This window comes from Amyelois transitella, chromosome 19, assembly GCF_032362555.1.
Source record: "Amyelois transitella isolate CPQ chromosome 19, ilAmyTran1.1, whole genome shotgun sequence".
Taxonomy (NCBI): Eukaryota; Metazoa; Arthropoda; class Insecta; order Lepidoptera; family Pyralidae; genus Amyelois; species Amyelois transitella.
In genome coordinates, this window is record NC_083522.1 from 9,427,662 (window position 1) to 9,443,651 (window position 15,990).

The window sequence follows — 15,990 nt, forward strand, 5'->3', positions numbered from 1 at the left end:
TGCGCGGGAAAGATGTTGCGCGTAGCTGTGCTGTCTGTGCTTGTGAGTGTGGCGGTAGGGAGTATCGTTCAAATTAATGGTAAGTTTAGATTTTTAATTTATAATAGCTTTATAATACGTAGGTTCACCAAATCCTTATTTTAAAGTTTAAATAAGTTATACATAATTAAATTATAAAATAAAGATATACAGGTATAAAATCGAATATATAAAATAAAAAATACATTAAACAGTTTCAGTTTTTATAGTTTTCAGAAATCTTTATACTTCCGTTTTCCGTTAGCCGTTTGAGTTAGGGTTCAAGGTGCATTTTGAAAAAGTTCATATTCACTGCCAGTTCCATCCCAAAACAACAAATTTATATTGGAAATTGATAAAATATAAGTTATAATATTAATCCAGCCAGGCATAAAATATGCAAAATATTGTTGATGCCATTTTTTTAATCTGGTAAGTTATTAAATTTCTTAAACTTTTTCCCAATCAGATCCGACCGTTCTTAGTTAAGAAAGTTCTTAGTTCTCAGTTATCAGTTAAGTTTGTGATATCGAATAAAATATTTTTCTTTCTTAATTTAGATTATCCGGTAATAAAAGAAAAATGTTTTTAATTCCGTAAAATAATTATTATACCTAATACGTCGCTTCAAATATGAAAAGAAAATCTACAAAAAATAAGAGTAAGTACATATCTATCTATTTACTTAAAAAAATAAATCTAAACTGAGCTCTTTATACCTTTCATTTGATATTAGTCGAGCTCTATAAATGTAATTACAGTAACCACTGTAAATGTATTATTCAAAACGTGTTAAAATGATGAATATTTAACGAAAGATCGGATTGCAGTTTAGGATTTTAGGATGCACAGTATGCGAATTGTGCAATGTATGTAGTGACAGAATGTTAATTAAGTTGGCAAGTGTATTCCAAACGTCACCACTTCTTTGTTAACTAAGAATAGAATAGAATAGATTTAGTTTCAAAATTGGATATAAGGTATCACTTATTGATGTCACATCAATTAAATCTAATTATAACTACTACCGCTTCCGAAGCGCATGTGTAGAAGAACCGGCGGAACAAACTACACTGCAAGTATATGTCTTCTTCCTGGCGTTAGTTCTGATTGAATACTCACCTTCTTGCTGAGCAGTCTGGGGTGCGCCTAAACGATGATGCTCCTGGATTGGGTGAGTCAGGTTTTTACACGAAGCGACTCCCATCCGACCTCCACAACCTTTGCATGGAAATCGACCTCATATCGGATTATGGTATGGTGTTGTTCCCGGCACCAATACAAAAAGAATAGGACCACCCCATCTCTTTCCCATGGATGTCGTAATAGGCGACTAAGGGATAGGCTTACAAACTTGGGATTCTTAGTTAGGCGATTGTCTAGCAACCTGTCACTATTTGAATCTCAATTCTATCACTAAGCCAAATAGCTGAACGTGGCCATTCAGTCTTTTCAAGCCTGTTGGCTCTGTCTACCCTGCAAGGGATATAGACGTGACTATATGTATGTATGTAACACATTAAGTTGCCTGAATGTGGATTCCCGAAGGATGGAAAAGAATGGATTCACGAAGTGTTCCCTCACTGTGAGCGCATCGGTTAGCACTCAAACTAATGTACATAACTCAGATAAGAGTCACTGGTACATGGCCGAGGTAGGATTTGTACCTGTACACGCTATTGCTCGCGCATTTTGGCCGGGCCTTTTAACCGTTCGACCATCGACGCTTAACTATGCAACCTTCCTTAACTATTTGTCCCTTCTTAACCAGACGTCCCGGGGGATAAGATGCCGCAGTTCTGACCTCCGTGACTTCCTGTTACTGCAAAACATCCTGACGAAGATAAAATAAATAGATAAAAAACGTGTTCAAACAAACTCTTCAGCTTAATAATATAAGTATATATTGGGGATGTGATGTTTTTGATTCTAGAAACGAAATTTGCATCATTGCCGCCTCTATACGGGCTGGACGAGTGGTCACAATGTCAGAATGAAGGCGACGTATACTGCATCGTGGATGCTGTTCTCGTCTCAAACGCACCTTCGCCCACCCTGAAGTTATTACAGGTAAGATTTCTTTTATTACTATATAAACAAAATGCCGTGTGGTTCCCGGCACCAATAGAAATAAGAATAGGACAACTTTTTTTCCATGGATGCCGTAAAGGGCTACTACGGGATAGGCTTATAAATTTGGGATTCTTCTTTTAGGCGATGGGCTAGCAACCTGTCACTTTATATGATATAAATTTTAATTCTATCAGTAAGCCGAACAGCTGAACGTGGCCTATCATTTTCCCCGCAAGGGTTATATACGTGATTATATGTATGTATGTATAAACAAAATCAATTGAACCAAAAAAGACTTTCTAACCTCTTCAAGCCGACATCAAACATTGGAAGAGGAAGGAAGAAATATAGTTAAATTCAATAATGAATTTTTAGACGTACACAGACATATTTTTCGAATAATTTTGCAACCACATAGAATTCTCCATAGCAAGTTGATAGCGGTACAATAACATGTACTCCAACATAAAGCTGTACAATTGAACGTGGCTCTTCACTCTTTTTAAGACTGTTGGCTCTGTCTACCCCGCAAGGGATATAGAAGTGTCTATATTGATGAACGTTTGGATAATGCCACAGAGAATCACTCTGTATACACTCCAATATAACCAATGTTGTGAAACCAAACGTTTTGACAATTTTTAAGCGATATGAAGTTGTAGCGGGAGCGATGATTCGGCTCGACCGCCACAAAAGGGAAGATCTTCCGCCAGGCTAGGTGTTATGCCGGGGGAACCGCGGCTCCAATGATGTTGTGTCGCAGGTTGTATATCCGATGCTCCAATCTGTGAAATCTTTGCTTGCGCGATTTAGGCTTTTCGCAGTTTTTGATTGATAGCGTCGCGTAATTTTATTTTTTATACTTGTGACTTGTGGCGTATAGATTTCGCCACAAAGTATCCTATAATAATGAATAAAAATTTTGAATTTTAATTTTGATTTTAAACTCTTTCTCGCATATCGTCGGAGTACCTCTCTTAAAGGTCACTTCCTTGTCTTCACTTCATGTCTCTTCATTCCGGTCCAAACACAGGTGTGCGTCAAAGTTACAATAATTTAAATTTTAAATTGTGTTTAACCAGACTGTCTAGTTAGATTGGTTACTATAATAATTAACACAACAACATTTGTATATATAAATGTTATGAATAAAATTCTTAATTCTAGATTCTAGGTCAACGGGAAGTGTATTGAATTTGGCATATGTGCGTCATTACGTTTAAAAAAGGACCAGACAAATGTTTATCTGTTACCGTTATTGTTGAAAGAAAATAAACACGCTAGTTGTAAGCGTCATTTTATAGTTTTATTAATTTAATGAGATGTTGCAATATTATGCCGTGTGGTTCCCGGCACCAATACAAAAAAGAATAGGACCACTCCATCTCTTTCCCATTGATGTCGTAAAAGGCGACTAAGGGATAGGCTTACAAACTTGGAATTCTTTTTTAGGCGATGGGTTAGCAACCTGTCACTATTTGAATCTCAATTCTATCATTAAGCCAAATAGCTGAACGTGGCCATTCAGACTTTTCAAGGCTGTTAGCTCTGTCTACCCCGCAAGGGATATAGACGTGTCCATATGTATGTATGTATGTTACAATATTGCAACAGCAATACATAGTTTGTAAAAATTTTTTTTCATCATTATAGTATACTATCATATCGCTTAATAATTGTCAAATCTTTTGGTTTAACAACATTGGTTGACGTCAAATAATTTACTCAAAACTAAGTTTACTGCCGCTTCCAAGGCGTCAGTGCAGAAGAAGCGGTAACAAACTGCACTGCAGCATTTTCTTCAACAACGTCAACTTCACAAATATCCAAACTTAGAATAGCATGTGGTACGGATTTCGTTTGACGCGGGCGATGTTGCGAGCGTACTCTAGTATCGTATAAGCTTTAAGTACGCTCAACCTAAGTCGCCTTGTACAACATCCGAAACTTACGTCCTGGTTTACTTTTCCGGAAATCCGGCTGTGTAGGGTACATACGAGTACCTTTGTCATTTCCGAGTCCGGAGGTCTCGACTTGTTTACAACTTAATCTCAACGTAGGTAATTAGCGCTTTAGTACAGTGTAATAATATATATTTGTTTCTTTATTTAGCTTTTAGACTCTCAATGCCACATACTGGTTTTAAACGTCTATTGAATGCTGTGAACCATCACGAGTTTACCTACATGTTAAAATAGTTAAAAACCTCCGTAATATATGTTTTCATACATACATACATATGGTCACGTCTATATCCCTTGCGGGGTAGACAGAGCCAACAGTCTTGAAATGACTGAATGGCCACGTTCAGCTATTTGGCTTAATGATAGAATTGAGATTCAAATAGTGACAGGTTGCTAGCCCATCGCCTAAAAGAAGAAACCCAAGTTTTAAGCCTATCTTTTAGTCGCCTTTTACGACATCCATGGGAAAGAGATGGAATGGTCCTATTCTTTTTTGTATTGGTGCCGGGAACCACACGGCACATATGTTTTCGTTGGTTTGTTATCTCGTACATACATACATACATAAAATCATGCCTCTTTCCCGGAGGGGTAGGCAGAGACTACCTCTTTCCACTTGCCACGATCTCTGCATACCTACTTTCTTCGCTTCATCCACATTCATAACTCTCTTCATGCAAGCTCGGCGGTTTCGGATACTCTTGCCCTGACCCTTTACCAGGACGTCCTTAATTTGATCAAGATACGTTCGTCTAGGTCTATTGATCTTGTAATTGATTTTAATTCGCGTTGCATTGTCATATTTATAAATAATACAAGTATTAAACCCGCACAGATATACGAGTACCTAAATATGTGTTTTAATACTTATATTTGGCTGAAAATATGGGAAAAACGAATTTTGTCCACGTGGTAGTGACCACATTCGTTGGAATTTAAAATATACTAGTGAACCTAGTGAGGTTCACTAGTATATTTCAAATTTCAACGAAATTGTTAGAGACTTTTACGAAAAATGTTACAACAAAATGCTCATATAAGTAATGGTTTATGATTTTTGCCTTAAGTTTGTCGTATTGTACCACACTAATACAGAGAAATAATTTTTACTACTAAACTTATTATCACGAAATTTGACACACATTAGGATAGTGAGAGAAAAGACCTTCTAAAGTGACATTGGCTTTTTTTTTCCTCTGAAACTCCGCGCAATAGCTAGTCTTTTATATATTTTCGAATGTTTTTCTCAAGCTGAGACCATCTCGGGATCCCAGGTTTTTCTGGGTCCATTCCTAGAAGCCAGGAATTGGAAAAATGGTCCAGGATGTACCTACCCCAAGACTTGCTTGCTTCCCATAAAACCTTACCAACTCCAGGCTCGTGGTCATGGACCGTTGACCAATTGACCTTGAGTTTTGCATTTTGTGCTCAAAGAATGACATAACACTTTAAAAGTTGGCATTTTGAATAAGGCACCTAATCTTGAACCCACGATTATTTTACAATCAAAACTTCAACCTTATAATGATGTGATAAGGATTAAAATTTCCCTATAAACAATAAGTTGTTATTTTGTTTACTTGTATGTACAATATTGCACATCTTAACAATCAATCATAATAATGTTTGTCTATGGTTATGAGGCTAGTTTTCGTGTCAAGGTATAAGGATGTTTCTTTTGACCCTTTGTGCAAAAGCAGAGTGTTATCACTAAAAAGTATAAAGCAAGTCGCTTCCCGGGTCCTGTCCCTATGTCTGCATGTATGTCTGTATGCGTAAATAAACAACTGATTTGATGCAGTTCAATGCAGTTCAAATCAGGTTTAAGTGTATAAATAAATATAATAATAATTTAAGATTAATATTTTCACTATTATTATTTTATTGTTTAACTTTAACTAAGTTGGATCAAAAACATCGAAATATAATTAATTCTTGTTGTAATTTCGTACAGTCATCGGCAAAAAAGTTAGATACAAAACTAAATACTTTAATATTAGGGTTAAGATTATCTTCAGTTTAATAATCACATCTATATTCCTCGCGGGGTAGGCAGAGTCTTGAAAAGACCGAAAGGCCGGGTTCAACTGTACCTACGGCTTAAAGATGAAATTTGGAATTCAACAAGTGACAGGTTGCCAGCCCATGGCCTGCAAGAAGAATCCCAAGTTTATACACCATTACCTTAGTCGCCTTTTACGACATCTATGGAAAAAATATGGAGTGGTCAAATCCTATAAGAATTACACGGCACAATTTTTCTACCTCTTATCACTTTTTAAAACTTCATTGAAGGATTATAAGATTTTTGACGTAATTTACAGTACAGTCAACGGCAAAAAAAGGTATCCTCTATTCATACAATCCAAAATGGTATTAATGTCAAGTTTATCTGCAGTTGTTTGTATGAGACACCACAAAACCCGTTTACTTTATATATAGATAATTAATTCGGAACAGATTAGTAAGTTAATTGGACAGGATTATGAAATGAATCTTATAACCGAACTAGTTTCGTGAGACGACCTCATTGGCGTAATAGTTAATACGCCGGCCACCTACTTTGGGGTTATGGGTTTGATTCTCAGCAAGGAATAATATTGCACTTTATTATGTAACTTTTTCGCCTTTAAACATTTAACAGATTGTAAAAGTGTAAAAGTTTGTGTGGCCATTCAGTCTTTCCAAGACTGTTGGCCCTGTCTAACCCGCAAGGGATATAGTCGTGACCATATGTATGTATGTATATGTATTAATTAATTCGTGACAGATTGCTAGCCCATCGCCTACAATTCGAATCCCAAGTTTATCAGCCTTACCCTCAGTCACCTTTTACGACGTCCATGCTAAATACCTACATAGAGTGGTCCTATTCTAAAGCACAGCGAAGTCCTAACAAGAGGTAAGTTTATGTAGGCAACCTTCAAATTCAAATTCAAAATTCAAAAATTCAAATTCAAAATTTTTTATTCATTATTATAGGATATTATTATATCGCTTAATAATTGTCGTATGGTTTAACAACTTGGTTGACGTCAAATAAATTACTTACAAACTAAGTTTACTGCCGCTTTCAAGGCGTCAGTGCAGAAGAAGCGGTAACAAACTGCACTTCTTTGTATACGCCAGAGATATGTCAAAAATAATATTTATTGTCAGATGTTCTTAATTTTATGTGGAATAATATAGACATTTTAAACAGATTATTTTCTCCTCTTTTCTCCTTTTATCTTCTGTAGGAATTAAATAACTTTATAAATATACTTCCTACAGTCTACATATTTAGATTCGCGCATTGCCAGATGAATGTCAGAATGGCCGGTTTCATCAGTATGTACCGACAAACGTGATGTCCTTGACTCGCCGATATGACGAAAGCCGGGTTATGTCGATACTTTATATCGTAATGTATTATTTCACTACCTGTCCTACAGTAATTATACATTTTAATATTTATGTAATGTTAATATGTTATATTTGTTAACTAGATTGGGTCGCGAGCTCGTATGGAAATATTAATGAATGTGGACGGACGGTGTGACATACATATATACATATGGTCACGTCTATATCCCTGGCGGGGCAGATAGAGCCAACAGTCGTGAGACTGACAGCCCAAGTTCAGCTTGGGCTGTCAGTCTCACGCTTTATGATGGAATTGAGATTCAAATAGTGACAGGTTGCTAGCGCATCGCCTAAAAGAAGAATCCCATGTTTATTCCCTTAGTCGCCGTTAACGACATCACGGGAAAGAGATAGAGTGGTCCTGTAGTTTTTTATATTGGTGCCGGGAACCACAGGGCAATTTAATTACAAATATACAGATTTTCGTAATCTTAATACGATACAGTAGCCATATCGTAATATATATTATTTCACTACCTGTGGTAATACCATGCGGCGATAACATTTGTATTAAACTTGTAATAACGAGTTTTTGCTCGCAAATTATTTAAGTGGAATCCTATTTATATCTACATTCTTTTTAATATTCATCTTATAGTTTAATTCATTTCAATTTTTTTTTACAATAATGATTTTGACGATTCTTAACAGAATAAACATTAGGCAGAATATATATGTACCTACTTATCCTATCCTTAGACATCTCTTACGATACCACGGGCACAAGCGATAGTCTTCTTTTTTGTGGGTCGTCATAGTTGCAAATACCAGAAAATTTAAACCATTTTAGATTCCCGACACCATTATCTTCTTGTCTCCTGTTTCGGGTCTGATGGAAGAGATTTCTTTAGAAATAAGCTGAACCAAATACTATTCTATTTTCCGCCCTTGTATTGTACTACCTACTGTTTTATATTAGTAATGTACTTCTTTAGTGAACAATAAAGCATTTAATAACTTACTATTTTTAATTGTGTTTAACATTCCTACTTAAATGTTTTCTGTGTATATAAATCCCAAATTTATAAGCTTATCCCTTAGTCGCTTTTTACGACATCCATGGGAACGAGATGGAGTGCCCCTATTCTTTTTATTTTTGGTGTCTTTATTTACTTAAGAATTGAGATTCAGATAGAGATAAGTTTTTAGCCTAACGTTTAAAAATGGATAGTCAAATAAGCCTTTACCTTGATCAACTGTAAGGATCCATGCAGAATGAGCAGCTTTTACTTCGCTGCCGGATCAGAATGGACGCCATAGTTAGTCATAATTAAATTATTTCTTCTCCTTTTTCTCCTCCTATTTTTGTTTCCTTTTTTGTCTTTTTGTTATGGTGTTCTTTGAATAAATTCTTTTTGCCTTTTTTTACTTTACTTCCAGGATTACTCACAGGAGACACTAAAACACTACAACCGCACTATGGTACACCGAGGCACCTGCGTCTCCAGGTGTATGGAGGAGCTGGGTGTGAGTGATCACCAGCTGGCCGCTCAAGCGTGTATCAATAACAGCTTGATCAAATATGGACTACAGGTGAGTCACCTACATACATACATACATATCATCACGTCTATATCCCTTACGGGGTTGACAGAGCCAACAGTCTTGAAAAGACTGAAAGGCCACGTTCAGCTGTTTGGCTTTTTGATAGAATTGAGATTCAAATAGTGGCAGGTTGCTAGCCCATCGCCTAAAGGAAGAATCCCAAGTTTATAAACCAATACCTTAGTCGCCTTTTACGACGTGAGTCACCTCCTGGTAATTATTCCCATTGTACCACTACCGGTGAGACATCAACGTTATTACATACCATTGAATCATATCTGGACTCCCCCAGGTTCACCTTTGACCGCAATACAAAAAAGAAAAGGATATTCACTAGTTGAATCTCAATTCTATCAGTAAGCCAAATAGCTGAACGTGGCCATTCAGTCAAATCAAATCAAATCAAACATGTTTATTGTGAAACACAGGTAAAAAAAATAGGTCAACAATAAAATTATAGGTATCACTGTGTCCTGCCCATATGGACGTACAATATTTCCTTTATAATATGATTAAAGATCAATTAATTAGTAATACAAATCAAAATAAGCACTTGCACAAATAAAAAGAAACAAAAATTAAAAAATCATAATAATAACAGAATTTAGGTCAAAGAGTAGTCAAAATAATTTGGTGTCATTTAAATAATTATCAATACGTACTATAATAACATTCATTTGTCAATAAAAGTTTAGGTTCTTTTTTAAATGTCAGTAGATTAGTCTTTCAAAACTGTTGGCTCTGTCTACCCCGCAAGGGATATAGACGTGACCATATGTATGTATGTATGTCTAATTGTAACTGGAATGTTATCAGGCGGAGGTGATATCAGTAAACTGGTGTAGCACGGTAGGGGAGTCGGCTATCACCGACGCCAGCTCAGCCCGGGCCTTAGCTGTAGTTTGTGTTGTGCTGGTTGCCCTGGCTTTCCTTGCCACTGTGCTGCATGTAATCGGAGACCGCTGCGCTAAAGTGGACAGTAAGTTACTGAGGATTATCGAGTGCATGTGTACTTAACGTCCCAAGCACTGATTCGGGAACTAACTTCGTAGACGTTAGTTTCTGAGTCAGGTACTTAACTAACAAGTATATTTGCATGTCATTGGAAAGGAGTCAGTTAGTTATCACATCAATTGATTACGAATGAAGACTAACCTATTGAACACAACACAGCATACAAATTTAAAGATTAACGTGCATTAAAAAAATTAAGTTGTATTTTTATTGATAAACTAAAACATATGTAAATAACTTTTAAACAGATCTCTTCAAATCATCGCGTATATAAGAATAGATAACGTCAGCAAAATCCTTGTCTACATCGAACCCAAGTTTAAGGGCGTGTGAGTTGTCAAAATCAAGTGGAAGAGATTCCAGCATACGTCTTATCTCCGCATCTGTCTCAAATCTTACTAGAGCCACCACTTTATCACCAGCTACCTTCCTGAGAGCAGCTAAGATCTCGTCAACAGACACGCAAAAGCCTGGTATATTTACTCCTCGCCACAAACCCAAAGAACTTTCAGGAACTAAAGCTGCATGTATTATATTCTTCACAACCATTCTTGGACTTGATATCCAAACTTTCTGACTTCTAGCTACAGGACAAATAGCGACTTCACCATTCAGAGGCTCCCTTACTATGCCACTGACAAAAGAAGTCATCGCTTTGTTAGCGGCACCAGGTCGTATACAAATTGTCGGTAGTCTCACGAAACGGCCGTCTAGAAACTTCTTTCTTGAGTAATCGTTGATGAGTAGTTCGCACATCGCTTTCTGCGTTCCGTAAGAAGTCTGGGGTTGGCAGGCCGTCATGTCAGTCACAGTTTTAGGTAGATCTCCTCCAAAAACGCCGCAGGAGCTGGTGAAAACAAATTTTAATGACGGCACTTTCTTCCGAGCCGCTTCGAGGAGTGATCTCGTTGCGTCGAAGTTCACTGCCATTCCGAGATCGAAGTCTGCTTCGGCATGACCGCTGACGATGGCAGCAAGGTGGAAGAACACATCGCAATCTGGTTCTATAAGATTTGAAGCCGCTTCTGGTGATGTTATGTCCACAGCGAGTACTTTAACTCTTGGATCATTGCGTTTGTTTGGAAGGATAGCATCAACTAGGGTTAAATTCTTCACGGGTATTGGAGAGTCCGGTTTGAGCAGTTCGTCTGCTATGCGAGACCCCAGGAACCCAGCAGCGCCAGTGATTACAACCTTCATTATGAAAGTCTCTTGAAATATAATGAATAACTGAGCGGAATACAACAAATTGTTAACTTTTGATTGTAAGATATTTAAGTCAAATGTCAACACTGCTTCGATTATGTAAGCTGATAGTAATGTTTTGTGTTTACTACAGATAATGATTATATTTGGTGGGTATACTTAGAGATCGTGCTATGAGTGTCATTAAATTTAAAGATAAGTATGTAAATTATTACGCAATAATATATTTTACGACTTAAGACCTTATAATGGTTAAGATAATAAATATTTTACACCTGAACTTTATGAATTTGAAAATAGGTGTCACGTTCTAGTATTTATCTATTTTATTCATGTACCTGCAATTGTATCTCTTTGTTTATTTGAAAGTTAAATCATTTTTGATTTCATTCTGACTTAAATTATAATAAGACAATGGTTGCAAGGTACATGTCATGAAAAATTTTAGGTTCGGCGTCGCTTGCATAATAAACTCCTTGTAGTTAGTACTCCCAAATCCTTGGTATTCGTAAATTTTAATGTGAATGTTTTTCCAAACATTCATAATAATTCTCTTTAGCAAGCTCGGCTGTTTCAGATACTCTTAACACGTACGCGACTTTTAAAAGTGGTACTGTATCAGATTCCTCTCTTGAGTTGCATTTGTAAGTTGTATATTTTTGCAGACAACAAATACCTCCTGGCATTTTCGCTGAAGCGCAATTGGTCAATCCTGACTTACAACAGGTCCAAGCCCAGGAGCGACGATAGAATGAAGGACCTCACAGCCATTGAGGGTATCAGGTAAATTTTCTTACATATCCAAGTTAAACATATATACATACATATAATCACGTCTATATCCCTTGCGGGGTAGACAGAGCCTACAGTCTTGTAAAGACTGATAGGCCACGTTCAGCTATTTGGCTTTAAGATAGGATTGAGATTCAAATAGTGACAGGTTGCTAGCCCATCGCCTTAAAGAAGAATCCCAAGTTTATAAGCCTACCCCTTAGTCGGCTTTTACGCCATCCATGGGAAAGAGATGGAGTGGTCCTATCCTTTTTTGTATTGGTGCCGGGAACCACACGGCACAATATCCAAGTTATAGGTATGTTTTTCGCCTGGGGTTCCGCCCTCTTGAAACGAAAAATCCCGGAATTTCGGGAAATCCTTTCCTTGTCTACCCTTACTACACTTAAGGAACCTACGTGCCAAATTTCAAATCTCTAGACCAAGCGGTAAGTGATGTACGTTGATTTCACAGTCAATTGTCCTCTATTTAATTTTGGCCCAAAATTTGAACTATATTTAATTATTTTACAGAGTGATGGGCATGCTGTGCGTCATCTTCTCCCACGTGTTGTTCATCAACATTTATTCTTTCACTGACAACCCCCAGTTTATTGAAAAGGTAAGTATTTTTTTTTATGTGAAAAGAGCGGTAACTTATTCCAAGTCCTACTTAAAAAATCTATCCATTCCAATGTAATATCATCTTTTGTGCCAAAAAGAATTTCCTATTTTCTTTCAAATGTAGAAATTTTTGTCAGGGAGAACGCAACCATGATAAATAGCAGGATAATAATGACTTTACGGCTTACATTATAATATTAATTTGGACATCGATACCAGAAAATTACTGGGCATTGAAATTTAGTGTCAGAAGTGGGATCCTATCAATCCCACTTCTAATGACGTCAACCAAAAATTAAAAATTACAAATTCTGATTTATATTCAGATGTATGACCAATTCGGTTGGCAAGTTGTGCTGAACTCGCCCGTGTGGTTGCAAGCGTTTTTCGCGATGTCAGGCTTCCTCACCGCCTACGTCATCCTCATCACAGCTGACACCAAGCCCATGACTGTGCTAAAGTGTTTCATGAGCGTCATCAATAGATATATCAGGTAATTATTTTTTTAAATCAGTTTTACAGATTCTTATTGCCTTATTTTTAATAGATACCTATCAACTTCGATTAATTTCCTGCATTTTGAGAAATCCCTGCATTTTCCTTCTCGATGTTTATAGAAATAACACGTCATTCAATAATCCCATTGTAAAAATGTGCCTATTGTTTTATAGTTAAAATACTGTGCCGTGTGCTTACAAACTTGGGATTCTTTTTTAGGCGATGGGCTAGCAACCTGTCACTATTTGAATCTCAATTCTATCATTAAGCCAAATAGCTGAACGCGGCCATTCAGTCTTTTCAAGACTGGATGGCTCTGTCTAGCGCACAAGGGATATAGACGTGACCAAATGTATGTATGTAGAGAATGTAATATATACATACATATAATCACGTCTATATCCCTTGCGGGGTTAACAGAACCAACAGTCTTAAAACGACTGATAGGCCCACGTTCAGCTGTTTGGCTAAATGATAGAATTGAGATTTAAATAGTGACAGGTTGCTAGCATGTTGCTTAAAAGAAGAATCCCAAGTTATAAGCATATCCCTTAGTCGCCTTTTACGACATCCATGGGAGAGAGATGGAGTGGTCCTTTTTTTTAATCTAAATTCTCTACCAGTCATCCAATATATTCAAATCAAAACATCTTATCGAATTACGGTAAAGATTACGGTGAGATTCGAACTCGTTCACCTTGGCACGCATTATTTGGCCAGTTACTTAAATCAGTTGCCTGCCTACATACCTACGATCACCTAAACTCTCTTATACATAGATACATACATACATATAATCACGTCATCCCTATAGATAATAGAAAAAGCGTCTTTACTTAATTACATACATTAGTTTTGCATACATCAGTGCTGTGTGGTTCCCGGCACCGGTACCAAAAAGAATAGGACCACTCCATCTCTTTCCTATGGATGTCGTAAAAGGCGACTAAGGGATAGGCTTACAAACTTGGAATTCTTCTTTAGGCGATCGGCTAGCAACCTATGTCACTATTTGTATCTCAATTCTATCATTAAGCCAAATACCTGAGCGTGGCCTGTCAGTCTTTTCAAGACTGTTGGCTCTGTCTACCCCACAAGGGATATAGACGTGACCATATGTATGTATGTATATCAACAATGTAGAATGTTGCAGTGCGTAAAGGAATGTCGCGGTAATATGTTGAATTAGCCATACATACATTTGACGGCCTCTGTGGCTCAGCGGTAGTACGCTTGTCTGTGACACCGGAGGTCCCGGGTTCGAATCCCGGCCAGGGCATGATGAGAAAAGAACTTTTTCTGATTGGCCTGCGTCTTGGATGTTTATCTATATAAGTATTTATTATTATTATAAAATATAGTATCATTGAGTTAGTATCTCGTAACACAAGTTTCGAACTTACTTCGAGGCTAACTCAATCAGTGTAATTTGTCCCGTATATATTTATTTATACTTCACATCAGGATAACCCCGGTGGCCGGCATAGCGCTCTGGGTGACAGTGACCTGGTACCCGGGCCTGGGTTCGGGCCCGCAGTGGGCGTGGCTGGTGACGCGCGAAGCCCGGGACTGCTCCCAGCGCTGGTGGTACCACCTGCTGTACGTACACAACCACCTCGAGATGGGGAAGTTCTGTATGGGGCATACCTGGTGAGTTCTATCCTACTACTATTATAAAGGCGAAAGTTTGTATGGATGTATGGATGTTTGTTACTCTTTCACGCAAAAACTACTGAACCGATTACCATGAAATTTGGTATGTAGGTAGCTGAAGACCCAGAATAACACATAGGCTACTTTTTATCCCAGAGTTCCCGCGGGATTGATAGGGTTTCCATGCGGACGAAGTCGCGGGCGGCCTCTAGTAATTGAATAAGCCTTTTTTAACAAGATACCCTCCGATATCAAAAATATTACTTACCCACCTCGTATGATGTATTAGCCGAGCACTGATCTCAATTTACTGAACTTTTGCTGTTATATTTCGTTTACTAGCTGTTACCGCGACTTCGTCCGCGTGGAATAGTTATTTTGGGCATCATTGAAGCCCTCAAGGATGAATAATTTTCCCCGTTTTTTATTTCACACTTTTCATTATTTCTTAGCTCCTTATAGTTGCAGCGTGATGTTATATAGCCTAAAGCCTTCCTCGATAAATAGTCTATTCAACGCAAAAAGTATTTTTCAATTCGAAGCAGTAGTTCCTGAGATAAGCGCGTTCAAACAAACAAACAAACTCTCAGCTTTATAATATTGAGATGGATTGGTCCTATTCTTTTTTGTATTGGTGCCGGGAACCACACAAGGCTTTTGGTCTTTTCAAGTCTGCTGGCTCGGTCTACACCGCAAGGGTTGTATACGTGGTACCTAGAAGTGATCACCAGAACATGACAAAACATGTTTTTAATTTAACTCCACTTGAATAATCTTCTATAGGTATCTAGCAGCAGACTTCCAACTCCACATCATAGGTATCCTGGTGATGTTCCTCCTGGTAAGATGTCGGAAGGCGGCACTACCATTGCTGATTGTCCTCGTGTTGGGATCAGGAGCGGCCGCTGGGATAATCGCGTACTTCTACGACATCAAGCCCATTGTGACAGCTCAGTCACCTGAGTAAGTGCAATGGCCAGATATCGAAATAGGTAGATTGAATTGGGGTCAATGAACGTATACCTATATTAATATGGACATGCCTCCGGGATTGCGGGATTTGTAAATTATCTATATTAGCATTTTTTCCGGAATTTTTTACAAGTGTGATGAAGAATATATTAATGGTAGCTGTTTTCCCCCGACTTCGTTCATGTAAATTGTAGTCCTATGTTACCCGCGGACAATGTAGTTTACTGTAAGTGTAAGTACTGAAATG

The 15,990-nt window shown here is 37.6% G+C and overlaps 2 protein-coding genes across 2 annotated transcripts in view; one reads left to right on the forward strand and one right to left on the reverse strand.

The window, feature by feature from the left end:
• LOC106136431 (nose resistant to fluoxetine protein 6-like) overlaps positions 1-15,990 on the forward strand; it is a 22,037-nt gene continuing 6,047 nt past the window's right edge. The window contains exons 1-9 of the mRNA XM_060949693.1: positions 1-79; positions 1,952-2,088; positions 8,841-8,993; positions 9,822-9,984; positions 11,891-12,008; positions 12,531-12,618; positions 12,947-13,113; positions 14,583-14,768; positions 15,555-15,734. Coding sequence (XP_060805676.1) covers positions 13-79; positions 1,952-2,088; positions 8,841-8,993; positions 9,822-9,984; positions 11,891-12,008; positions 12,531-12,618; positions 12,947-13,113; positions 14,583-14,768; positions 15,555-15,734 — 1,259 coding nt within the window. The 5' untranslated portion in view covers positions 1-12. The remainder of the gene's footprint in view (positions 80-1,951; positions 2,089-8,840; positions 8,994-9,821; positions 9,985-11,890; positions 12,009-12,530; positions 12,619-12,946; positions 13,114-14,582; positions 14,769-15,554; positions 15,735-15,990) is intronic.
• On the reverse strand, positions 10,246-11,290 carry LOC106136433 (D-erythronate dehydrogenase). The gene has a single exon (XM_013336982.2). It carries the CDS (start codon positions 11,217-11,219, stop codon positions 10,260-10,262), a length of 960 nt encoding a protein of 319 aa, XP_013192436.2. The 5' UTR covers positions 11,220-11,290; the 3' UTR covers positions 10,246-10,259.